General features: G+C 59.1%; 1 protein-coding gene across 3 annotated transcripts; it reads left to right on the top strand.

Annotated features, from left to right (window-relative positions):
* Positions 1-528: 528 nt before the first annotated feature.
* On the top strand, positions 529-25,352 carry FOXP4 (forkhead box P4; the record flags this gene model as incomplete). Of its 3 annotated transcripts, none has more annotated exons than XM_079546401.1 (16): positions 529-711; positions 7,344-7,433; positions 12,532-12,654; positions 13,996-14,076; positions 17,007-17,154; positions 17,342-17,546; positions 17,725-17,829; positions 18,729-18,816; positions 20,134-20,217; positions 20,619-20,820; positions 20,911-20,987; positions 21,130-21,231; positions 24,345-24,466; positions 24,555-24,621; positions 24,834-25,000; positions 25,208-25,352. In XM_079546401.1, 16 exons carry the CDS (start codon positions 529-531, stop codon positions 25,350-25,352), a joined length of 1,989 nt encoding a protein of 662 aa, XP_079402527.1. The 3 variants fall into 3 exon arrangements, with proteins under 3 accessions (XP_079402527.1, XP_079402526.1, XP_079402528.1); XM_079546400.1 differs by having other exon boundaries at positions 13,990-14,076; XM_079546402.1 differs by lacking the exon at positions 7,344-7,433 and having other exon boundaries at positions 13,990-14,076.
* Positions 25,353-25,735: the final 383 nt, after the last annotated feature.

Raw genomic sequence — 25,735 nt, 5'->3', positions numbered from 1 at the left:
AGAAGGGGAAAAAAAGAGAAGAAAAAGGGAAAAATGGTATTTCTTGTCCCCGTCCCTCGTGCTTTATTTCCTCCTCAGCTCTGAGCACTGGTGGTGGGCAACCAGCCCATGGCAGGACGGGCTTTGGAGCCCCTTCCAACCCAACCATCCCATGGTTCTGTGATCTTTAAGAAGGTTGTTCTGCCTACTGCTGCTGCATCTTCTGCTTTCTGCCCAGCTCTGCTTGCTCACACCAGCAGCAAACTTCCAGGCTGTGTGCCCTGCAGGAAAGTGCTGTGATGCCCTATGGAAAGGTGCCAGCACTGCTGGGATCTTTAGGGGGAATCATGTAGTGTGGGCTCCTCCAGCCATTCTGAAGGTTTGCAACATCGCCGTCTCCCTCTCCTCAAAATGAAATATTTTGTCATTTCTGAACCTGCAATAAACTCTCACATCCTGGTGCTGGGGGTGGGGGTGCTGGTGGTGGGGGGTCACGCTGTCTTCTCACCCTCCGCTCTCTCCTCTGTCCTCAGGTCCCTCTAGCACGTCATGATGGTGGAATCCGCCTCGGAGACGATCCGCTCCGCTCCATCCGGCCAGAACGGGGTCAGCAGCCTCAGCAACCAGCCCGACGGGGGCGGCGGCGGCGGCGGGGGCCGGGAAGGGGCTGCCAGCGGGGACAGCAACGGGGAGCTGAGCCCAGTGGAGCTCCTGCACTTCCAGCAGCAGCAGGTAGGAAGGATCCGCGTGGGGTAACCCAGTGTTGGGCACGGGGTCGTGGGGGGGGACCTCTGGGTTTGGCCGTCCCAAGTCCTGCTCTAATAGGGACACCCAGCACTGGTGTCGTGCTGTAACTGGGACGCCCAGAGCTGGCACCCAGCTCTGCAGCCAGCTGCCTTCTGGATATCCCCAAATGTGGTGACTCCACAACCTCTCTGCGTGCTCTGTCATGAGGTTCTCCAAATATTGGGTTTGGGGCAGCATTTGTGTGCACCCACCCCTCACCCCCAGGGCTGCTCCAGGAGGTGGGTCGCACCAAGCCTGGTTCTTGCACCCATCCTTACAGGGACGGAGCCCTGGCAGCAGCCTGGCTGTGCTCTGCAGGGAAGAGTTGCTTGTGCTGGGGTGGGTTTGCACGCTCGGACCCCTTGGGCTCAATGCGCGAGGAGGAGGAGAAAGGCTTTAGGAATAAAATGAAGGCCACAGACAGTAAAGGAGGAGCAGGTTTGCTCTGCTTCAGCCCATCCGGCTGGGTGAGTGCTGGGAGCTCAGAGTGCATTGAGATGAATTAAGCTCACGTGCACGGCAGACACGCATGGAGCTGTGTGTGCACTCCGTCCTGGCACACACGTGTGCACCTTGGAGGTGGCACCCGGCATCCCCGTGTGCCTGCAGGTTACCTTTCCAAACAAACTTTGGAGAAAACATAAATTTTCCTCCTTGGATACTAAATAAGGCAATGATCCCTGCCTCGTATGGAGATCGCCTCCCTGAGCCATAAATTCCAGCGTGAAAGCTGTAAAAAATTGCTGTGTCTGATACTTTAGTAGTGAGTGCTGTAAATCCATTACCTGAATAACAGCCGTTTCGCACGCAGTTAAGCCCCCGTTCCCCTGCTCTGAAGGGTAATCATGCGTGTAATGCTCCCGCGAGTCACCCTGCCAGCGCCTCGCTCCCCTCCCCGGCCCCGAGTTGCGTTGGATGGATTGGGGACATGCAGCAAAGTGCTGTGAGCTGCAGGCCGGGCTGCGCTCTGCAGGGAGGGGGAGACGGGGGTCTGCAGGGCGCCGTGCTCTTGGCTGCACCCGTACAGGTGCACGCTGCGTGATGCCTGCTCAGTGCATGGCCTGGGCTGCATCTCACCTCTTTGCCCAAATCTCACCTCGTCCCCGAGTGTCACCCTTCTGCTTCTCTTCCTTTAGGGCTCCCAGTGTCTCTGTGTGTGGAGTTCTGAAGGCGGACGGTTGGGTACAACCAAAACCAAACGCCGTCTGCAGTGCCGCACCTGGGGAGGGGGGTGATGTCCCCACAGCCATCCGTCTTCCTGAGCACCCGCAGGGTCAGGAACGATGTCCCCGGGCAGGAAGCTGTGCACCATTAGGTGCTCTATGAGGGCTTTGAGTCCAGCCCCTGCTGTTGGCTGCTGCTGTCTGACAGCTCCTCCGTGCTGAAATCACCCTTTTCTCAGCTGTGCAAAGCAGTGGGAGGTGGGGGGCATGAAAAAGCCAGCACTTGGTGCCCCCACCTAAACTTGTAGAGCCACCAGTGGCTTTGAACTTGGGCTTGCACATATGGGACATTTCCCAACAAGGTCTCGTTGTCTGCCCTCATTTTTCAGGCTGGTTTTGGAGCTGTGAGCTGCATCTTTGGGCTCTGCTGCGTCCGATGGAGCCGGAATCCAGATTCCCTCTGTGGGTTTGCACCAGGGCTGCTGGGCAGGGCTCAGAGTTTGGTTTGGTGATGCTGGGGATCCCTCCTGTACCCTTGGGGGAGGTCTGCGCATCGCGGGGTGGTCAGCACCCTCTGGGGCTGCTCTGTGCCCTCCTGGCTCATGCACCCATCCATCCCAGCCCATCTCTGTGCCATCCATCCCTCCCATTGGGAGCACCTCCCAGGCTCTGGAGCCTCCCCTCCCTCTCCCCCTGCCCAGCATTGCCCCGAAATCCTCAGCTTTCAATGGAGGGGCCCCGGCTGCAGAGCCTGAATAGCGCATGCCGCTTTGTGCCGGGGCTGGCGGAGGGGAGAGGTCGGCCGGGGGCATGGGAGGGCTGCCCGGCCCCCAGCGTCTCCCCCCGCCGTTGCTGTGGGAACGCTGACAGACCTCCAGCATGCCGGATCCGCGCCCCAAAGCGCCCACCCGGGGCCATTAAGGAGGGGGGGTTAACCAGGGGTTGGACCTGACCCCATCCAAATGGGGGAAACGGGGCGTGGGGTGGGGGGCACTGCCCAGTGCTGGGGTGTGGGACAGGGCAGCACTGGGGCTTCGGGGTATTCAGGTGCGCCCCATCACTGGGGGGGCTGCCACTGCTGGGGGGATTGTGCAGAGCAGGGCCCCAAGTGCTGGGGTTGGTTTGGGGCTCACGGGGTTCCCCACATTGCTCCAGGAATGTCCTCTCGTGAGTTTGTTGCACCTCAACCTTTCCAAATGCTGTGCCTGCATCCTCTGCCCGAACCCCCGATTGAATGGGGGCAGCCGGAGCCCCTCCGTGTCCCCTGCGCACCGCAGAGGCTGCACAAACTGAGGGTACCTCAGGTGGCACTGGGCTGCACAGCACCTGCTGATGCCACGGGGCAGCAGAGCACCGTGCTTGCCTCAGGTCTCCCCTGAATTTGGGGATGTTTGGGGTTTTTTGTTCTTTTTTTTTTTTTTTTTTGGTAATTGAAATTCCACCCTAAATTCCACCTCCCTGCTGTGCGGTCCTATGGAAAAGGAGCGTCTGGAGGGCTCTGCTTCTCCCGCGTCAGTCAGGGTTTTATTTTATTACACAAAAATAGATATTTACAGCTCATTGCAGACGCGTGCAACATGAAGGGCGAGTTATTAGGGGAAATAAGGCTTGCAAAGGAAAGCAGCAACTTGGAGAAGTTGGAGGAAGGGGGGTGGGGGGCAGCGCTCCGCGATAGCGCAGATCCCATCTCCCACTCGCTGCACAACAGAGTGAAGGAAACTCATCCCTCTGCCCGGCGGCCCCAGGGCTGGTGCCGACAGTGCTGAGCACAAACGCAGCGGAGATTTGGTTTCTCCTTCCTCACGGGGTGGACGGAGGGGGGACGCCCCGCCGCGCTCCGTTCGCGGCTCTGACCCCGGTCCTCGCGCAGGGGAGCAGTGCGATCCGGCGGCGCGGCAAAGGGCCGCCCGGCGCACTTTTTCCTTTCCCCCTCTCTGTGTCATTTTGTTCATTCTGCTCTTTTTTGAGCCATTTGGTTCTGGTTAAGCTCGGCCGGGGCTGGGCTGGGTGGAAGTGCTTTTCAATATGGCATCATTTACCGTTAATATCCATCTAAAAATATCTGCGCCTCGCTTAATGGCTCTAATTCTGGAATGTGACGATGTCATTTTTATGAGCTTAGTGTAAAAACTCTCCGTTTTTCTTTTTTTTGTTTTTTCCTTTTTCCATTTTTCCTCTTTCCATTTTTCTTCCTTTTTACCTTTCTTCCCTTTTTTTTCTTTTTTCCTTTTTTCCTTCTTTTTTCTTTTTACTTTTTTTTTACTTTTTTCTCCTTTTTTTTCTTTTTTTTTTCTTTTTATTTTTCCTTTTATTTTTTCCTTTTCCCCTTTTTTCTTTTTTTTTCCTTTTTCCTTTTTTCTTTTTCCCTTTCCTTTTTTCTTTTTTCTTTTTTCTTTTTTTTCTTTTTTCTTTTTCCTTTTTTTGTTCATCCCTTTTTTTTTTTCTTTATTCCTTTTTGTTCTTTTTTATCTTCTTAAATTTTTTTCCCTTCTTTAATTTTTTCCTTATTTAAAAAAAAAAAAAACAAACAACTTTTCATCCCATCCCAACCTCCTTTGATCCTCCAAGAGCACAGAGGGACAGCAGGGGACACAGCCCACCGATGGATGCACTGTCTGTGCACTCACAGGCAAAATTCAGGGGGGCGATAGCGTTTTTAGGGCAGTCAACCCAAGACTCTGTGCAGTTTTTCCCCATTCTTTCAGCATCTCGTGGTGCTCAGCGTGCGGACGGGGCTGCGGTTGTGCACGCAGCTCTATGGGGATGGGAGCGCTGGGTTTTTTAGGGGGGGCACCTGCACGTGGTGTCCAGGCCCTGCTCAGGTCCTTCCTTCACTTCTTTGCAGTGCTTACGAAAAGAAAGAAAGAAGCTCAAGCGTTAAATGTGCAGAATCCAGCCAGGTTCCAGCGCTGGGGCTCACAGCTGTGCGCTGGGTCTGCCTGCACCTCCCGGCTCTGCACTGCAGCCCCGCAGCATCAGCTCCCAGCTCGCAGTGTCTGAGACGCCGCAAACTTTTTTTATGGGGTAATTTGCTGATCAAAGGGAGCCATCCAGGAGCATGATGAATTTGACACAACCCATTCGTTCCTAATTACGGGTAACATGCTAATGACTCTTGAATAACACCGTGCAGCCGGCTGCGATTTAAGAAGAAAGAAAAAAAAAAATCATCTTTTTCTCCACTCGATGGAGCTGGGAGGTGAGCACACATCTGTGCTGGGGGAGATCTCCACCCCTCTGCCTCCCCGACCCCAGCACAGGGTGGGGGCTGCACCCCTGCATACCCCTGTGCTGGAGGGTTGCATACAGTCAGGGTGCTCTATAAGCAGGGTGCCCCATAACCGTGGTGATCCATGGCAAGGGTCTGTATAACCTATAGTGAGGATTCCTATATAAGCAGGGTGCACCATAACCATGGTGCTCTGTGCTGAGGGTGCCCTAGATGGGGAGCGTCCTGTAGAGAGTGCCCTGTAACCATGGTGCCCTTTAGTGAGGCTGTCCTACAGCAAAGATAGGTGCCCTATAACCAGGGTGCACCATAACCAGGGTGACCTATGACAAGGGTGCCCTACAATTAAGCTGCCCTATAACAAAAATGCCCTATAGAGAGGATGCCCTAATGCAAGGATCCCTATAACCACCATGCCCTATAACCAGGGTGCCCTATAGCAAAAGTGTCCTATAACCAGAGTGTCCAATAATGACTGTCCCTAAGATGAGGGTTCCCATAACCAGGATGCCTAATGGCCAAAGATGCCCCATAACCAGGGTGCCCTATAGTGAGAGTCCCTGTGACCACAGTGCCCGATAAGCAGATGCCACAATGTCTTTCCTCCGCCCAGGAAGTTTCATCATTCCCTTCCCACCTGTCAGCTCCTGAGCACCATTTCCCTTTGATCCCATACAGCATTTTTGGGACTCCGTGCACATCTGCCCCATCCCATGGCTGACCTGAACTGAAGCAGCAATGTGGGGCAGCAGGCACTGGGGGGGAGGAGTGGTGCCCTGTGTGCGGTCCTGAGGCCATGCCATTTTTTTCCTGTAAATCTTGTAATTTCGTGCTTGAGAGCACACCAAAGTGAGGCAGCCAGCAGGGAGTGAATTAAATTCCCCCCTGAGAGGTGGTGGCTCGGCCCCCTGCGGCCCCACTGCTGCCATGGGACAGCCGTGGCACTGTGCCCCCCAGTGCCCTGCCTGCCCAGCGCTGCCGCTCGCTGTCATTGGTGATGCTCAGCGCAGAGCTTGCAGTGATCCCAGGTCCTCCTGGAGGCCTGCAGCTCCTCGCTCCCATTGTTGCACAAAGAGAAAACAGAGCATGGGGGGGTGCAGGGAGGGCTGTGCTGCCGGGGTTTCCTGGGGGGCATTGGGCAGCAGCTCCAGGCAGCCTCCAAAGCTGCAGAGGGATTCCATGCGGTGCAGATGGAGGAAGCAAAGCCCTGCATAGCTCTGGCAAATGGACACGTGGAGAGCTCCGAAAAGCTGCACAGGGGCACAGATGTGCTTGGGGCTGCTCTGCACAGGGCAGCTCTGTGCCTAGGTCAGATCATACATCGAGCAGATCTATGGGGCAGCTCTGTGCACAAGGCTGCAGTCCCACTGCCATCCCCGACCTGCCCAGCTCCTGAAGCCCCGCAACGCGATGCAGCTTTGCATCAGCTCCCTCCACTCTTTGGCTTTTAACTGGAATTACTGTTTTCATTTTGAAAAGTAATTAAAACATCAGACCTCGAGCTGTCATAACTGTCACATGGCTTTGTGTGCGCATTACCGATGCGCATCCATCGCTGCTAATAGCAGGGAAGTATCGGAGCCTGGGGAGGAGCGTGCCCTGCACCAGCTCTGCAGGCCACAGGAGCTGAGATTCTGTTCATTTCCGCAGTGTTTGGGTGAAGCGATGGGTTTCTCCCCTCTTCTTTATCTAGTGAGGATGTATCAAGCTGTAGCCCAATAAGTAGTATGAATCCTTAGAGCCTGCTCCTTCTGCTGCCGTGCGACTTCTTGGCGCGATGCCGCTAATGCTGGTGTCCTGCACTTCCCACAGCCCCAACCTGGGCAGCAATGGGAAGCTGTGGGGCACGCTGTGAGATGGCACCTGTGTCTTTGGACACGTGGCATGGCAGGCGCTGACTGTGTGCGGGGTGCAGTGATGCTGGATGCACGTAGCCATGGGAAGGCGCTGGGTGCTGCAGAGGAGTCTGGCAGAGCAGAGCCAGTGCTTTGCGCCGGGATGCGCTGTTGGTGCAGGAGAGCATCTTGTGCTGCCCTCCTTTGTGCCTCCCTAACCACAGGGAACCACAGTGGGAGGACCCACAGCTGGAGGGCGAGCAAGCCCAGAGGGAGGAGGAGGAGGAGGAGGAAGAGGGGCGAAGGCAGAGGGCCCCTTCCCGCCGCCCACCCCGTGTGTCTCTTTTGCAGGCTCTCCAGGTGGCACGCCAGTTCCTGCTGCAGCAGGCCGCGGGGCTGAGCTCCCCCAGCAGCAATGAGGGCAAGCAGCCGGCGGTGCAGGTGAGCCCCAGGACCTCCCCCTCTCCGGAGCTTTTTGGGAAGGGCTCGGCTGCAAAGCGGCACTGATGCGCAGGGGCAGGGCAGTGCCGTCTGTGGGATGGCTGCAACACAGCAGGAGCCCAGAGAGAGACAGATGCCCTGCAGAGCTCAAGAAAGGTGTTGAGGTTTGATGCGTCAGCGCCTGGCTGCGTGCGCATCCCATTCCTTTGGCTGCCTCTGTAACAGCAGGATGGGAAGGAAAGGGTTGCTTGGGGGTCGAGGTTGTGTTTGGGAGAAAGGTCCCCCGGGGAGATGTAGAGGGATGGTGGCATGGAGAGAAGGGCACTGGGTGCCACCTCACCTCGGGGCAGCATTTGGATAGGAAGTCTAGAGCTCCCTGATTACAGGGGAGAATTCATGCCCACAGGTAGGCGCTGGGTTAGGGGCAGTCCCTGGGGCCAGAGCCAGTGGGTCCTTGTGCAGGGGACTCATGGGGTGGATGTTGGTGGCACTGAGAAATGCGCTTCCAATGCACACAGTGCCATCAGAGAAGGGGGGTCTTCTGCCTCTGTGCCTCGGCCAAAGGAAGAGGCAGAGAGAAGGGAGAAAAGGGACAGGGAAAAACAGGGTGGGGGGGGAGAAGTGAGCCCAGAGAGTGGGGGAGGTAAAAAGAAGCAAAACCCAAGTGAATGGGAAGTGACAATTTAAATAGCTGTGTGGAGGGGCTCTCCCTTTAGGCTAATTAAATTTATCGGAGAACAGCAGGTTACCTTATTAGAGCCACGTGGGCTTAATTAACAAAGGAAAGTAATTAGCACGCGTGCTCCCCAAGCTAGAGGTCCTGCCTGTGCCAGGCGGTGGGGTGGGGGCTGCGTGGAGCTGGGAATGGGCTCCAGTGGGCTCCTCTCCACCCAGCACAGGAGCAGAGCACCGGGATGAGACCATTCCCTGTGCCCTTCCCCTTTGCTTTTGCTCATGCTGCCGAATTGCGTTTTGGTTGCAAGCAGCTCCCGTCCCCTTGGTGAGGCTTTACGTTTGGGCTGCCCCATGCACCCCTGCTCCCGGCCTCGCCTTGCTCTGTCCTTTGGAGGTTGTATGGCCAGGGCACGGCTAAATTCCAATGTGCGTGCAGTGCCACTGGCATCACGTCCCTGTGGGGCCGGGGGGACCCACACCCCCAACCTCCATGGGGCCGAGCAGCAGTGAGTCAACATGAGCTGCAGGCAGGCGGCCTTTTTCCAGCGGTGTTTGCAGGAAGGAAATGCAGTCACCGCATGGAAAATCCCGCGCGGGACAAAGGCAGTAAGAGTGAAGTCACGTTCCGGTAAGCGCTGCGCGCCGCTGTCCGTCTGTCCGGCTGCAGCAGGGTTAACTGCATCTGCCGCCCTCCTCCCTTTGTGTTGCAAAAGAACTTGTGAAAGTTGTAGACGTGAGTCAGAAATAGCTCATAACTCAGCAGCCCGGCCTCTTCCTCCCCTGCCCGGCAGCTGGAGCGGGATCTGCGCGGGGGGAGATGGGGATTAAGCGGGCTGCTTTGAAAGGAAGTTTATCTGACGGCGGTGGTGTGGGTGAGACTGGCCAGGAGGCTGCAGGGCGAGGAGGAAGAGGAGGAGGAGGAGGAAGGCTGCGTGCCAGCGCTGAGCACCCAAGCCTGCAGCGCTGCGGGTTCCCCACTGCTGGGGATGGGATGTTGGCGGGGCGCTGTGCCAGCGGCAATATTAATGGCAGTCGACGGCGGCGTGCTGCTGAAAGCAAACAGGGAGCCACTGCTGGGTGCGATAGGGATCGCGGGCGGTGCGTTTCGTGAGTGTGAACCCTCGGTGCCCCCAGATGCCTGGAGGTGTAGCTGAACACGGAGCCACGCAGCTGACGTTGGGCTGCAGCTGCGGCCCCAAAGCCATCGCCCTGAGAAGCATTTCTGCTTCTTCGCAGCCTTAAAGTGATGGTGATTTTGGCATTTTGCAGTGAGGGCTCTGCATCGCTCACAGTGCCCACGTGCTGCAGTTTTGGTGCCAGGCTCCGTCCATTGCTGCATCACGGGGTGACCAGAAATCAGCCTCTGGGGCCCCTCGGTGCCACCGCGCAGCTCGGAGGGGGGACGGAGCGCCGGGGGAAGGGGAGAGGAGTTCAGAGCAAACTGCAGGAAATTGCTTTTCTTTTGTCTGCGGCGGCTGGGAGGGCAGCGGAGCGGAAAAGTGTATTTTGTTGATTTGAAACTTGAGTGAAATGGGTAATGAAGACAGATCAATACCAGCCCTTCTGCAGTCCCTCTCCTGAAGGAAGGCAGCAGCCCGTCCCGCTCTGCTCGCACTGCGCTGCGTTTCCATCTGTACCCCCAGCCCGGCCCTGCCCCTGTGCTGAGCCCTTCTTCCCCTGCACTGCGCTCCCTTTCCCCTGGCCGCAGCCCAATTACACCCCATTAGTGCACCTCTTGCTAACGAGGCACTCGGTGCGGATTGGTCTCCACGTTCTGAGCGGGGTTGGGGCGCAGGTGGGATGAAGGCAGGAGCTCTATCTCCTGCCATTCCGAGCTGACACCCTCGGTTTGTAGCTGTTGCATTTGGGTTTTGTCATTGCGGAAATGGCGATGCTCCTTCCCCGTGGCTCCGTGTGGCTCCGTGTGATGCTGACTGTGGGATTACTCAAAGCTGGGATGGGTGCCCGCTCTGTGCCCCGCTGCTGCTCCCGCTGCAGGGACGGTGCGTTCCCTGCAAGCCATAAAAAAAAAAAAAAGAAAAGTTTTAAAAAAAAAACCAAACCAGAATAAGGCAAACAGCGCTGCTCCCCAGCCCGGCCAAATCGGCTTTGGCGCTGAGCTCTTCTTTAATACCTGTCTTGTTTTCCACCCCCGCCCCATCGCTGGCACGGAGGGATTACAATCCTGAGTGCCTGGAAAATCACCCCTGAGAGATCGCGCTGGCCGATCCGCGCTGCAGCGTCGTCGGGGCTTTTTGTGAGGTGGCCAAAGCTGTTAGTAAGCAGTTCTGCGGGGTGGCAGGAGGCCAGCGGTGAGGCAAGCCCTGCTATGCACCCAAGGCGGATGCCAGCCCATCACAGCGGGACGCAGCTGGGGCCGAGCCTGGGTGCTGGGCAGCCTGAAATGCTCCCATCTTCCACGCTGCCCATCCCCAGCTGCAATGCAGCTGCATCCCACGGGCTGCCCCCCCTCCCCCCCAGCTGCCAACATCCCCCTCAGGTTAGCACCTCCCCGGTGTCCCTGTGCCGCAGCAGCTGTCCCATTCCCCATCCCCACACCGGATAAGCGAGCGCAGCGGGAGCGGAGTTTGCTGCAAGTGGGAATTTCCCATTGGACTCCAAGCTCCAAGTTCCTGCTCAGAGCCATCGCAACATCTGGGCAGGGAGCTGTGCTCCGCCGGCGCTCACACCTCACCCCACCACCTCCCCACGTCAGCCCCGCGTCGAAGCGCGGGAGAAAAAAGGCATTTAATGCAGACAAAGGTTGTATGAAAATATAATTCCGCTTTTGTTAGCAGCCATCAAACTCTAAAAAGCGTCGCTTTTGTTTTCTTGTAACGTTGTGAAAACCTCGTGTCGGATCGAGAGCTGGGGCCCTCTCGACTAATCGCCTCTCCTTTGTGTTTTTAGATTATAGGGGCAATTAGTGTTGTCAAAACCTCTGGCAATTCTCTTTGCTCTTGACAGGGTGTCAGTCCGTTGGGCGAGAAATGGAAGGTGTTATAACTCTCTGGTAATTAGGATGCCTCCGATTGGAAAATGCCAGCAACGGCGGACGAGGGGCCGCAGCGAGGGGGTGGGGAGGCAGCCAGGGTTGGGGGGGGAGGAATGCGTGCAGCAATTAATTAGGGGCTCTCATTCCGAGCACGCTGCCAGCTTGATGAATTGGTGTAGGGAAATGAGCAGGATGCTCCCGGCACACGGGCACGGACCCCGCGCGCATCGCTCCTCACCAGATGTGTGCACAGCTGCACGCTGCCACCTGAGCACTGCTGGGGACACCGTGGCCTTGGCTGTGGTTTGAGCTCCTCCTGCGCAGCTCGTTGCTGGGGGTGCTGCTGTTGGATGGGGTGTCAGCCTGTTCACTGCTTGGCCAGTATCCCTGTGCTGGGACGTCCTCAGGCCCCCGCTGCTGCCCCTGTGAACCAGTGGCAGTTAATAACTAACCCTGACCCGCTGGTGCCTGGGGGGGCTCACGGTGACAAACGGAGCTCGGCGCGCTCCTGACACCTCCCTCCAGCCTGGTGCCTGAGCAAACAGATAAGCCTTTGCAATCTCCCTTGAAGGTCAGCGCGCTCCAGTGTGGCCGGGTGCCGGCGGGGGGAGGCAGTGCTGGGGCTCCTCCCTGGGCTTAGGGTGAGCTGCAGCCGCAGAGCCACCAGCCTCGTGGATCTGCCTCTTGGTTCTGGAGGTCTTCGGGCCCAAGCGCTTGGCTTGCGTGGGGAGCTGGCTACTTGCCTAGGAAGAAGCGCCCAGGGAGCTCTGGGGAGCTGTGGCACCATCCTGCAGCCTGGGGCTGGGGCTGGCTGCTGGGATCACGGGGGATATGCTGGGGAAGGCAGTGCCATGCAGGACCTGCTTGCAGCCTTGGACCCAGCACCCTGCTTTGTCCCAGCCTGTATCCATGGTGGGTGGACCAGCAGTTCCCACAGCCCCCCCCCAGCACATGACATGGTTCATGGTGGTCAGTGCTGTCAGCTGGAGGGAGAGCTCTGATGTGGAGCCTCATCACACTCTGCTCCATGCTATGCTCTGCAAAGTTGGGAAACAGCGATCTTCCCTCGACATCCTCCTCCTGCATGCTCTAAGAGCCCCGGAGGGCACAGCGATGCCCGGTGCTGCTCTGGGGTGTTACCCATGCCCATAGGAGAGCAGGGGCAGTTGGGGCAGTGCTGGTTCTCAGTGCTCCGTTCCTGCAGGCACCTCTCTGCCATCAGCACCGCATCACATCCCCACACTGGGGTCAGGGCGATCCCAGCGTGCCGGAACGGGTGCCTGAAGGCATCCCAAAATGGGATGTGGAAATAGGGGATACAGAGGAGGTGGTTGGCGGAGGGTTTGGGATGGGGGCATGCGGGCTGTCAGCATATGGGGAGGGCTGGGACCAGCAGCGTGGTGACATGTGTGTCCCTCCTTTCCGCAGGTCCCCGTGTCCGTGGCCATGATGTCCCCACAGATGATCACACCACAGCAGATGCAGCAGATCCTGTCCCCGCCCCAGCTCCAGGCCCTCCTGCAGCAGCAGCAGGCAATAATGCTGCAGCAGGTAACGCTGCTCCCCCTGGGGCTCCCATCTTCCCTCTGCCCTTCTCTGGGGCTCCCCGGCACATCCTGCACTGGGAGAGCTGCGGGTGCAGAAGGCATCGCAGAGCACACAGAGCTGTGCCCTGGGGCCAGCATGGGACTGGCGTGGGGCTGGGGGCCAGGTGGGTGCTACATGGTTCCACCCAGCCCTAGAGCTGCTTCTTGCAGTGTTCCCAAGTGCTCCTTGTGTGTAAAAGGAGTAATGAGGGAAGAGGAGGGAGAAGAGGAAAAAAAACAAACCCCAACTGCGGCAGAAAGCGGGGCCGCTCAGTAAACACCTCCGCTGGCAGAGAGAGGGAAGGAGCGATCCCACAAGCATCCTCCCCACCCTTCCTCCTGCCTCCAGTACCTGTTTACTCCAAACAGGCTGATAAGGGCTCAAGGTTGGCCCCAGGGAAAGAACAAAGGGTAAACACTACCCTGGGTGGGTCCTCCCGCAGCCTCTTTGGAGCCGGATAAAGAAACACGTTTGACTGCAAATTAAACAACCCAGGCCGGAATAGCTCGCATTCTCCACCAGAAGAAAACCAAACATCACACCTCTCACCCCTGACCCAATGTTCCCGCAGCCGCGCTCGACCATGCGGCAGAGCCCCGGCTTTGATTGGCTTTCGGGTAAACACCGAGGCCTTCCAAACCTGTTCGCCGACAGAAAAAGCAAAGTTGCTGCTGTCAGCGCTGTCAGCCCTGAGCTGATAAAGGCTTCCCGGCATCCGAAGGGGCATTCCTGAGCCAGAGCCGCCCACCCCTGCTCACCCCCCGCCGCCTCCGGCCCCATCAGCGGTGCTGTGCTGTGGGGCCGTGCTGGTGGCCGTGGGGCTGAGCGCTGCAGGACATCACCCTCACTGTGGCTCAGTAGATGGGATGTGGGTCTGCCTGCTGGAGTGCCCTCCGTGCCCACAGAGCTGGCTGCGCAGGGCGTGGGGCAGCAGGGGACCCCCCCCAGCTCTGCAGCAACATCCATGGGTGTGTGGGGTGGGTGGGAGATTCTCCGCTGCTGGAACGTGGGGTTGCTCGTATCAACAGATGTGCTCACACCTCATTGAGAGCCCTCTCCTGGGTGCGCACTCCATGCTTGGGATGGGAGCTTAGGGGTTTGCTTGGCTGTGGGGGTGCAGAGCTCTCAGGAAGGTGCTCCCAGGTTTTATGCCACATGGGATGGCCCCGGTGGTGCTGTGCTCGGTGCTGGGTGGCTGCAGGGGCTGCGTGGCTGCAGCACGGGGCTGGCAGTGCAGGGCAGAGGGCCAAGCGGGTGTTGCTGGTGTTGATCCGTCCTCTCTCCTCCCGTCCCTCCCAGTTGCAGGAATACTACAAGAAGCAACAGGAGCAGCTTCACCTGCAGCTATTGACACAACAGCAAGCCGGAAAGCAGCAACCCAAAGAGGTGAGCTCATGCAGATGGGTTCTGGGCCATCAGATCTGGCTGCAAATAAAAGGGGACCAGCAGGAAGAGAACAAGGCGTGTGTGAATCCCAGCACCTGGGGGAGGGGCAGGGCCCATCAGAGGGGACGTGGGACTCAGTGGCCCCTGGGACAAATCCCCAAATCCTCCCCTCAAGGGGAGGGCAGAGCGGGATCGGCGCAGCCCTGCCCCATTGCATGGCCCCAGTTCATCCATGCGGCAGCAGTGCAGTGGGAACCTAGAGCAAGGCTTAGGAACCCCTCTCTCCTCCCCACTTGCTGTACGTGGTGCTGCCAGGGCTGTTCCATGCTGTGCACATTGCTGCACCCCCAGCACTGCTGCTCTCTGCGGTCCGTGCTGGCACCCACTCGAGCTTCACGAGGCTCTGGCTGCGGCTGTCATTGCTGTGCCCATGCAGTGTGCAGGGGTCGGCCTTCCTGCAGCCATCTCTGGGAGCTGCAGCTGCTGCTCTTGCTCCAAGATCAGAGCTGGCTTAAAGAGAGCGTGGCAACTTGTAATTAAACGCCACAGAGGAAAGGAGAAATGTGTCTGCTGAAAAATGCTGTGGGGGAGAAGGGGCATGGCTGGGATGGAGAAGGGCTGTGGTGTGTCCCAGAGCTGTTTGCTGTGCTGCTTCGCAAAGGAGAACCCTCAGCATCCCTGTGCTGTGCTGTGGGATGGACATCCCTTCCCACTGTGGCAAAGGGCTGCCGAGCTGCTGCCCTTTGCCATTCATTCCCAGCTCGCTGCTCCCAGAGCCCCGCATGGCATGGGGATCCCTGTGTGCTCCAATGAAGGGGGCTGCCCCTGCTCCCCCCCCAGCCTGTTCCAGCACAGCCCCCCTGAGTCCAGCAGGGCTGGGGAGGGGCGGTGGGGGCTGCCTGTGCCTCACCTCGGCGTCAGCTTAATGAACTGCTCCTGTCAGTCCCTGGTGTCACACCGAAACTCCTCTTGATGTGCTCATAAATCAAAGTGACGGCGCCTCGCACCCCGTGAGCTGCACCCACTCAGCTGCAGCTAATGTAGGCGGCGCTGGGAAGGTACTGCGGCCCCAGACGGGGGGGGTCACTGGCATAGGGGTGGGGGGACACTGAGGGATCCAGCTGGGGGATCAGACCCTAGCAGGGAGCCAGGCCAAGGGGTTCAAGCTCTTAAATCACGGTGGGCACCGCTCCTGCCTCCCATCAGGAATCCCCACCAGTGGGTGCCGTGGGTCGGACCCCTGCAGGTGCACCCTGTGTGCATGGTGCATTCCAACCCCGAGCAATTTTTGGTTGTTTGGTGCACATTTGCGCTCTGGGGTGGGCAGAGGGGCTCCTCAGGGGGGGATGTGGCCCTTGGTGTGGGTGATGCTTTCCCATACTTGTGCTGCAGAGCTGGAGGGACACACGCGTGGGTCACGGTGTGCGGAGCTGCAGAGCAGGGTGCGCCCACAGGCTCTGGTTCTGCTGCGCTGAGCGCCCCGGGGATCCCGATGACTTCATCCGCTGCCAATCTGCCCCTGCTTCCCGCCGGGAAGTGCCATGAATGAGGCAGTGTTCGGGGAGCCCAGGCATGCCCAGTGCCCCTGGGGAGGGTGGCGGCAGGGATGGAAGAGAGCAGGGAGAACCCGGCTATGGGGCGAGGACAGGGCTTGCCAGGGGCACGGGTGTCCACCCAGGGTGCACAGCCCTGTCACGTTCTTCTCCCTGCATCCCAACCCTGCAGGGCCGCAGCATCCAGGGTTCCTCCTGGCCCAGTGCATCGCATGTGACTTCTCTGAGCAGCAATGGCTTTATTTCTGCCTCAGTCTTCTTGCATCAGGGAGTAGGGTGGTGGTGGATAGGAACCCTGCATCCCTCTGGGGCTGAGAAACCTGACTGAATGACATCTGCACAGTGCAGGGGCAGTGCTGCCCGGTGGCCAGGGCATGTTGCTGTGGGCTGCACCGACGTGTGCTGACTGCAGGCTGAGCTGCAAGCTGAGCAGGGAGGGAGGTCTGGTCTTGGGGGTCTCTGTGCCCAGTGAATGGGGCTGGGGGTGCAGTGAGACCCCTTGCAAACATGCCTGCAGCTTGCTGTTCCCAGGGGGCCCCGTCCCACTCTGTGCTCCATGGAGCTGCGTTGCCATGGGGGTCGGCGCACTGCTGCCAGCCTGGCTCCTCGCAGCCTGCAGACAGTGTTGGAGAAAACAGAGAGGTTCACAGGGTTAGCGGGCTGCCTGCCCTGCTAATGAGGCCGGGCAGCCCGGGGCAGCTCCCCTCTCATGGCCCGCTTGGATTAGCAGCTGCCTTTCCCTGTCCCTAATTGAATTCTCTCCCCTTCAGTTAATTCTCATGGATTTCTCAGTGCCTCCCCAGGGACCCATCCTGCCTAACAAGTTTAGGGCCGGTTCCTCTGGTCAGAGCGTGGCAGGGTGATGGGGAGCCCCCCCGGTCTGTGCCCCACGTAGTGACACCGGGGTGGGCACCCATGGACCAGCAGCACAGGTTACCAGCTGCCCTGCGGGATGCCCTGTTCCCCCACCTAAAGGGACTCATAGCAATCATCTGTGGGGAATGGAGGTCGATGGAGGGTGTGCACGGCCGGTGTTTGTTAGGGTGCATTTCGGGTGCTGGAGACCCCTCTCCATTGGTGATGCTCTGTAGGCAGAGCTGTTTCTCATTCTCATACAAACAACCAGCTCTGCTTGCTCTCTCCCTCTCTTTTCAGTGCTTTTTTTTTTTTTTTTTCCTCCTTTTTTCTTTTTTTTTCCCACTTTCCTTTTCTTCCCCTCCTCTTCCGATAGATCAAAGCCTGTTCCTGGCGCGGCCGCCAGCCAAGCAGGCCCAGCAGCACGGAGCCCCAGCACGCTGCCCACACCTGCAGCCGTGCCCCTGCCCTCCCCGAGGCCACAATGCCAGCGCTCACCGTCTCCCTTTTGTTTCCCAGCAGCCGTTAGGGAACAAGCAGCTGGCGTTCCAGCAGCAGCTCCTGCAGATGCAGCAGCTCCAGCAGCAGCACCTGTTAAACCTGCAGCGCCAGGGGCTGGTGAGCCTCCCGCCGGGCCAGGGCACCGTGCCCCTGCAGAGCCTCCCCCAAGGTAAGGTGCGGAGCTGGGGGGCTCGGCGGGGGGATCCTGGGGTTGGGGTTTCCCTGCTGGGATGTGCAGGAGGCGGTGATTTGCAGAGTGCAGGAGCAATGCTGAGCGCTGGGTAGGACGGGGGGGTGGGCGGCGGGTGCTGCTGGGCCTTGTCCCCCACTGATGGCCGCGTCCCATCCCCACGCAGCTGTGTGCCCCTCGGACCTGCAGCAGCTCTGGAAGGAGGTCACCGCCGCCCAGCCTGTCGAAGACAGCATCAAACAAGAGGGTCTCGACCTCACCACCAACACCTCCAACTCTACCTCGTTTTCGGCCGCCAAGGTCTCGCCTCCCATTTCCCACCACCCTCTGCCCAATGGGCAGAGCACCATGCACACGCCGAGAAGGGACAGGTAGGGACGGGCTGCAGCCATTCTGCTTTTACCCCTGGAACCAGAGGGTCCTTTCTCCCCCAACTTCTGTTCTGTGATGATTGGGAGCCATGCAGCCATGGCTGGGGAGGTTCTTGGGGCTGACCCCCAGGAGGTGCCCGAGCATCCCCCTTCCATGGGTCTGTGTCCTCCTCTGCAGCTCTTCCCACGAAGAGACCCCCGGCTCTCACCCTCTCTATGGCCACGGAGAGTGCAAGTGGCCTGGCTGCGAAACCCTCTGTGAGGACTTGGGACAGTTTGTCAAGTAAGTGCTGCCCTTCCTGGTGGGAGAGCTAAGCTTTGGGGCACCCCAGCGCAGGGGGTCCTGAAGTTAGGTATACCCAGACAGTGCAAAAGGGGGAACCTGTGCAGAAGGGGAAAACATGGTAGGCCATGCTTCTGGAGGAGGAAAGACCCCATTCAGGGCTGGGGGGGGTACAGATCCCCCCTGGGGGGAGAGGAGGAGAGGAAGCAGATGGCAGCGTGGCAGCCGCTGACACCGCTTGTGGGCTCTGTGCTGACTGATTAACTCCGCTGTCGAAGAGCCCTCTGCTAGCGTCAGGGTCAAACAAATTGTTTTCACGCTTCGTCAGAGGTTTACTTAATTAGTTCATTTGCAATTAGATCTCTTTGTAGCCAGGATTTTTAGCAAAGACATCAGAAGGAACTGACGGGCTCTCTCGCTTGCCGCGTTCCCCCCTCCTCTCAGCTGTCTGCTGGCAGTGGGCATGGTGCTGCTCGGTGAGGGCTGGGCTTCCAAAGCCCTCCTGGGCACAGCGAGGGCAGCTGGGACCGGGCCACCCTGCCCATCCCCTGGGATGGAGCCGTGCAGTGCCTTTGTTGGGGGAGGATGAGGAGGAGGAGGAGTGCGAAGGCATCTGTTGGGGCCGGGAGCGGTGAGTCAGTGCATCAGGCTGCGTGCCCTCCTGCCTCTGACTCACCGGGTGAAGCCAGATAAGGCGCTGCCGTGGCTCTCCAGGCATGTTTGCACGGGGCAGAAGAGACACCTCCGGTTTGGAAAGCTGTGCTGGGTTGGCAGAGCCACCTCCAGCGTGGAAGGGAGTGGTGGTCTGCATGGTGGGGCTGAACCCGGATGTGGCCTCGGTGGATGAGGGGCACGTTTCTGGCACTTCCGAGCGTAAAACCCCACATTCTCCTCCTCAGACACCTCAATACAGAACACGCACTTGATGACCGAAGCACAGCCCAGTGTCGAGTTCAGATGCAAGTGGTACAGCAGCTGGAGATACAGGTGCGTGCTGCTGCACAGTGGCCTGGTTGGAGCAGCTCCCTCCCAGCTCTGTGTGCTCTGCAGGGTGGAGCACAGGGTCGGGGACTGCTGGCGAGACGGCCTTATTCCCAAATCCTTCCAAGCATGCCTCCCACCCTGCGGTGCTGCCCGTGTTGTGGTCTGGGTGGGCACTGAGGCGTGGAGCGCTCATAAACTGCTGCCCCATCCACAACCCACAGCCCTGCGTGAATCTGTAGGAAAGGACGAGCCATTCCTCCTGCCCAGGATGCCACAGTTGCCTTCTGTGGGTACAGGGGCTGCTGAGAAGTGGGGTGCTGGGCGAGGAGCCCAAGTGTGGTGTTTGGAGCCTGGCCAAGGGATGCTATTTTTGGACAGCAGCTCTTTAAATAGTCCTGTTCCCACTGCCTCCGGCTCCCCAAAGTGCTGTGCGTAATTCAGTTCATAGAGAAGGGAGGAGATAAAAAGGGGGGAGCGGTGCTTTTTTCATCTCTCAGGGCTCTGTGTGCTGTCCCTGTCCCCATCCCATTCCCTGATCACCCCTAGCACTGAGGGGCCGCATTTGGGGCACCCGGCAGTGCTGTTGTCACCCTTTCCCCTGGCTGTCCCTGGGCTGTTGGTGCCGGGTGTCACCGCAGGGGATACAGAGCCTGGGAGTGGGAGGGGGGAGATGCACAGCAAACTCGGCCCCCTGCTTCCCCAGTCCAGGGGGGCTGTGCTGGCATTGCCTGCTCTTGGCATAACGCATGGGGTTGAAAGCAATTACCAGGGCCTAAAGAGGGGAGGGAAGGGAGAAGGAAAAAAGCGAATCCTGAAGGGCTCGCAGAGCTCTGTGTGCGCGAGTGGGGAGCTGCCACCACAGCCACCAATTATGAAGTTTTCAGCACGGAGCTCCCGCTGTGTCGGCGGAGAGCGTCTGCATCACGAGGGGGGACCTGTCAGCTCTAATGAGCGCCGCGGCAGCGCGAAGGCAGCCGAGCTGCTCCAAACTTGCACAAACTCCGCACTGGCTCCCACTGTTAACCCCTCCCAGCCCGGGTTTGAGGGGTCGTGGCAGGAAGGGAAGGTGATGGGAGGAGAGCGCGTGTCAGGTCCCATCGGCTGCGCCGAGCTCGACGCCTCTCCTGGTGCCACAGTGAATATTTCACCCTTCCCCGCACACCGGGGAGTAGATGGGTGGGGGGCGCAATTACAGTGATGCTGTGCGTCCGGGCAGATGGGTGGATGGATGGATGGATGGAAGGAAGGACAGAGGGGGGGACATGGGAACACGTGGGGTTGCCCCCATCCCACCTGACCTGCTCCCTGCTGCTTCCTCAGCTGGCAAAGGAGAGTGAGCGCCTGCAGGCCATGATGGCCCACCTCCACATGAGACCTTCGGAGCCAAAGCCTTTCAGCCAACCTGTAAGCACACGCCTCCCTCCCTGCCCCACTGCTGCCCCACAGACCCCAGTCCTTCCCTTTTTCCCCACTCGTGCCCCCCCATGCCTTGCATGTGGTCGCTGCGTGGATGGGCTTTTCAGAATGTGTGTCATATTCTCCAGTTCTGTTCTGTTGTGCCAAGCATCAATGCATGGCATGGGGCAGGAGTGAAATGCTGCTCATGTTGGCACACGGCGCTGCTTTGGTCATGCATCAGGTGCATCCCGTCCCTATCCCATAACTGCACCCCCTCCCCACCCCATGGTGCATCCCACTCCCTGCACCATACCTCCTGCCCAGCACAGTCCCACTCCCAGAGCAGTCCCAGCACAGCCAGCCCCATATTTTCCCCACTCCCATCCGCTCTCCCTTCCTCTCCGCAGCTGAACCTGGTCTCGAGTGCTACCCTCTCCAAGAGCACCTCGGACACGTTCCCCGACGGTTTACCTCATCCCCCCACCTCTGCCACGGCCCCCATCACCCCGCTGCGGCAGGGCCCCTCCGTCATCAGCTCTTCCACGTTACACAGCGTGGGGCCCATCCGCAGGAGGAACTCGGAGAAGTTCTGCACCCCGATATCTTCAGGTGAGCGTGGGGACGGGGCTGCGGGGCTGGCAGTGCGGTCCGAGGGTGGGCTGCCGTCACCCCTTCATCCCCTTCTCGTCCTCCCTGCAGAGCTTGCACAGAACCACGAGTTTTACAAGAATGCAGACGTCCGGCCGCCCTTCACGTACGCCTCACTCATCCGGCAGGTGAGTGGCTCAACCCAAAACCCTGCCCCCGGGTAAAGCAGCTCCCTCCCCTCTCTGCAGCAGAAGGCAGGAGTCTCCCTGGCTCCTTGCACGAAGCTCGGGCTCTTTGCAAATGATGCTCTGTCCCCTCTGGGGTCCCCAGGCCATCCTGGAGACCCCCGACAGGCAGCTGACGCTGAATGAGATCTACAACTGGTTCACCAGGATGTTCGCCTACTTCAGGAGGAACACGGCCACGTGGAAGGTGAGAGCATGGCACAGGGCTCCTGCAGCCCCACATCCATCCCAGCAGACCCCAGTACTGCTGCAGGAAACACTCCCGTTTTTATGTGCTAGGGTCTGGTTTGTTGCACAGCTTGGGAATGACTTTGTGGCTTAGATCCAAGCATTCTGCCACCAGGATGCATCCCCAGACTGTGGGGGGCGGTCGGTCCGTGTGGCCCACCAGGGTCTGTAGGAACTCCGTACAGAGTTGTGTAGCTGGGGCACAGCAGAGCCGCATGTCCCTGTGCTGGGAGATGGGTGGAGGGAAGAGCGAGGCACTTGAAATAGCAAAGAAGGTTAATGATAACCCGGGGGCTGGCAGCACGCCGCACGCTGGGAAGGCAGAACGTGCTGGGGGCTGCAGCCAGCGCTGCCCCATCCCTGTTCAAGGAGCTGCCCCCCCAGCTGAGAGCTCTGCAGGGTGCTGGAGGGCAGTGCAGGCATTCAGCACCAGGGCAGGAAGGTGCTGGGGGGCAGCTGTGGCACGGAGATGTGGTTGCAAAGACTGAAGCAGGCGGATTGCATGGCTGCCTGGTTATTTAGAAATCACCCAACGGGAGAGGAGCGAAGGACTGCTTTGCAGATGGAAGGGGCTGCTGTGATGGAAGGAACGGGTTGCTCTGGAGCTGGGTTTCCCCACGCAGTGCTGAAGCAGAGCAGCTGGAGCCCAGCGCCGGGCAGTGCATGTGGGTGATGCAGTGCTGTGCAGCCCGGTGTCCCCCTCATGGCACACGGCTGCACTGCAGCTGGCCGAGCTGCACCGAGCATCGCATGGGGCTGTGTTCATTTCTGCCAGGATGGGGTTTGGCCGCGGGTCCATCTGGGACAGCCCTTTCCCTGCCCTGTGCCTCAGTTCCCCCACTTGTGGAATGAAACAGTGGCTGCTGCTGATGCCTTTCTCCTTCCCTTCTGGGCACAGGGGATAAGCATTTGGGTTTTTTTCTCTGCAGCACCCTGTGTGCCCTGGCCCCAAGCTGCTCCCCAGGAGGGGCTGCCCCGACCCCCCGTATTTCCCTTCTTGCTCTGTTTTTTCCTGTTCCACCACCAAAGGGGATCCAGACATGCCTGGTCAGGGCAGATTCCCTTTGCAACTCTCCGTGCCCAAGGCCAGGTTTCTTTTAAAGGAGGGAGATGCACAGGAAAAAATCACCTTATTTCCTCCCTCCAGAAAATTAATGTTTCTGAGGTTCCTCCCTCAGCCCCTACTTCCCCTCTCCGCCCTCAGGATCCCATCCCCACTCTGGGGCAGAGACATGGAGCAGTGTGGGGGCCCTGGGGTGGGGGGGCATAGAACAAATATCATTAGAAAAGGCAAAGAGGAGAAGCAAACAGAGCAGCCAGGTCTGGCACTAAACAGACACAGTTCAAATACAAAAGCTGTGTTGGGATGAGGTGTGGACCCCCAGCCCCGGCGTGGGCAGCTCTGCTCCGTGGCACACAGGGTGGCACATGGGTGACGTCTGTCACCTGCTCAGTGCCACCAGCACAGTGTTCTCTCCAGAGCTGGGGTCCAGCTGGGTAGGAACATTTAGGGACCACTATGGGGAGGCGCAGAAGGAGGGGTCTCCCTCATTTCCACACCCCAGTATTTCCACAGGGATTTGCTTCTCTTCTGCCCTATGCAGGCGCATCCCTGCCAGCACCTCCCCATCACAGTGCTGTTGGGGGGCACTGGGCTGCCAGGGGGCACTGGGCTGGGATGCTGCCAGCTCAGTCAGGCTCTGACCATACCATGCACCCTGCTTCTAACTGGGGCTTTGTTTGGCCGACCAGCCCCCTGTGTGTGCAGGAAGGAGGAAGGGGAGGAAGTCCTGTGTTTGCTCGCCTGAGGACGGGGGTTCAAGGGCAGCATTGGATCCTGTCGTCCCCCCCCCCCCCCCCTGCCTGGGGCTGGGGATTTGCAGTGAAGGCACAAGGACAGGGAGATGGGGAAAGTGGTTTGGGGTTCCCCGTGGGGTTCCCGGCTCCCTCCGTTCCTGCTGGACTCAGAGGACAGGGAACACTTTTGCGTGCCTGCAGGGACACGGGCAGCGCTGCCGGGGGCTGCTGAGGGGCAGAGGGGAGGGAGGGAGAGGGGCTTTGTGTCCATCCTACATTAAAAAACAACAAAAAAAGGGGGGGGGGGGGGGCAGTGCAATGTGCTGTGAGTTTCCGGGAACTCTCACAGTTGGTGATGGGGGGGGGCAGTCCTTGCATCTCCTTCTGCCTTGTTGTGCTGGCCGGCTCCTTTGTTTATACAGCCCCCGTTCGACCTTTTAAATTGCTGTTAATGTTTTAGCGTAACGAATTAGTCTCTCATCACGAATCAGGACTCGAAATAAAAAAAAAAAAATTAAAAAAAAAAGAAAGAAAAAAAAAAAAACCCTCCGAGGCCAACTTCCTGAAATTGGGGTCATTCTCATTTGCAAGGCAGAGAATCTGAGAACCTTAATGCAAGGAAATTTATTCAAAGGCAGAGCCCCGGCGTGATTAGGCCCTTTGTAATTATAGCTCGGAGAGATTCCACTCCAGCCTCCTGCCTCCCTCATGGATTAGCAAGTGAGTCGGAAAAATACACAGGATTTAATTAGAGGCAAATTAAAATTGGTAATGAAATAGGGGCAGTAGCAAATGGCAGGGAGTTGGAAGGGGAAAAGGGAGCCGGTATCTCTCGGGGCTGCGCTGTCTGCCTACGTGTGCGTCTCTTTATTTTACATTTAGAGATGTAAAGATGGTCGACGTAAAGAAGAAAGGGAGGGAAAGGGCCCAAAAGGGATTGGGGAGGGGGAAGGAAGGAGGAGAGCTGTGTGTCTGCAGCAGGTGCTCAGGTCTCGCTGGTGTCACTGCTCCTTGTCCTGCTTGGTCCCCATCCCAGTGCCAGCATTGGGCTGAGGGTCACAGCCGTGTCCTGGGCTTGGCTCAGGGCTCAGCTCCCCAAACCTCTGGGCGTCGCAGAGCCTTCACCTCGGGGCAGGCTGTCAGCCCAGGGTGAGCGGTGGCACCGCGGGGGTTGAGGGGGGGAGGAGGAGGAGGAGGAGGAGAAGGAAGGTGGCTTTCAGGCTGTGGGCGTCAGGGCACGGCTGTGCTGCTGAGCTGCGTTGTCCCCTCCTGCAGAACGCCGTCCGCCACAACCTGAGCCTGCACAAGTGCTTCGTGCGCGTGGAGAACGTCAAGGGCGCCGTGTGGACCGTGGATGAGCACGAGTACCAAAAGCGAAGGCCACCAAAGATGACAGGGTGGGTGCCGCCCCCTCCTCTGCTGGCAGCGCTGCGGCTCTCGGGGCTGGCGGTGCTCAGACTGCTTTCTGCTCTCTGTCTTCTGCAGGAGTCCGACTTTAGTCAAAAACATGATTTCGGGACTCGGTTACGGAGCACTTAATGCAAGCTACCAGGTAAGGATGCTCCGCTCATCCCCATCCCCTGCAGCACGCAGCCAGCCCTGCCCTGCTGTGGGCACGCTCCACTTCCTGTGCTGGCAGCGCACAGCCGTGGTGCCGTGCCATCGTGGCAGCACTGCGGTGGCACTGAGCAGCCTCTGCTGCCCCATGGAAATCCTGCTGCACCGCACAGGCGTTCCCCCATTGCACCACTTTGCTCGTTGCAGGCAGCGCTGGCAGAGAGCAGCTTCCCTCTGCTCAACAGCCCCACCATGATCAACACGAGCTCTGCCAGTGGGATGCTGCACGTGGGCCACGACGACGTCAGCAGCACAGTGGAGCAAGTCAACAGCAACGGCGGCAGCAGCCCGCGCCTGTCCCCGCAGCAGTACAGGTTGGTGGGGGGACGGGGGGCAGCCACGTCCCTGCAGGGTGTGGGGTTGGAGGAAGGGTGATGGCACTGCTCAGTGCCCCCAGTGGCTCAGAGCCCTCACCGAGAAGCAGTCCGATGTTACCTGTGGTGTACAGACCGAAGGCTGAGTGCCAGCAGGGCTGTCCCCGCGAGGTGGAGGGCTCAGCCCCTCTCTCCCCCCTGCAGCAGCCACCCCGTGCACGTGAAGGAGGAACCAGCCGAGGCTGAGGACGACAGCCGGCCCGTCTCGCTGCTGGCCACCGCCACCCAGAATGTGACAATTCCTGACGACAGGGACCTGGAGGAGGAGCTGCCGGTGGAAGACTTGTCCTAAGGACCTCGAGCGCTGCCCGCGCTCCGGCTGCAAACAAAGCCCGGCTCCCGGCTCCCCAAGGTGACCTCTGGCGTTAACCCGTTTCTTCAAGGCACTTCCACAAAGCAAAAGGGTTTCCTCGGGGCACCCGTCCGGCTCCCCACTGCCCAGCGACTGGTGGGTCCCCGGCGCGGGGGACATGTGGCAAAACAAGAAACAAACCCCCCTGAGCTGAACGTTGTCCCCCCTCCTCCCTTGGTTAGTAACTGGTGAACGAGGATGGTAGATTGTTTCTGTCCGAAGTCGTCCCTCCTTCCTTCCCCACACCCACACTCCAAGGAAGGCTCCTCCGTCCCCTCATCCCGCACCCTGTGGCTGTGGGCTCTCTCCAAGGCTCCATGATG

Source organism: Tetrao urogallus (assembly GCF_951394365.1).
Source record: "Tetrao urogallus genome assembly, chromosome: 24".
Classification (NCBI taxonomy): Eukaryota; Metazoa; Chordata; class Aves; order Galliformes; family Phasianidae; genus Tetrao; species Tetrao urogallus.
Note: the sequence above shows the minus strand (reverse complement) of the source record. Positions and strands in the feature narration are given on the sequence as shown.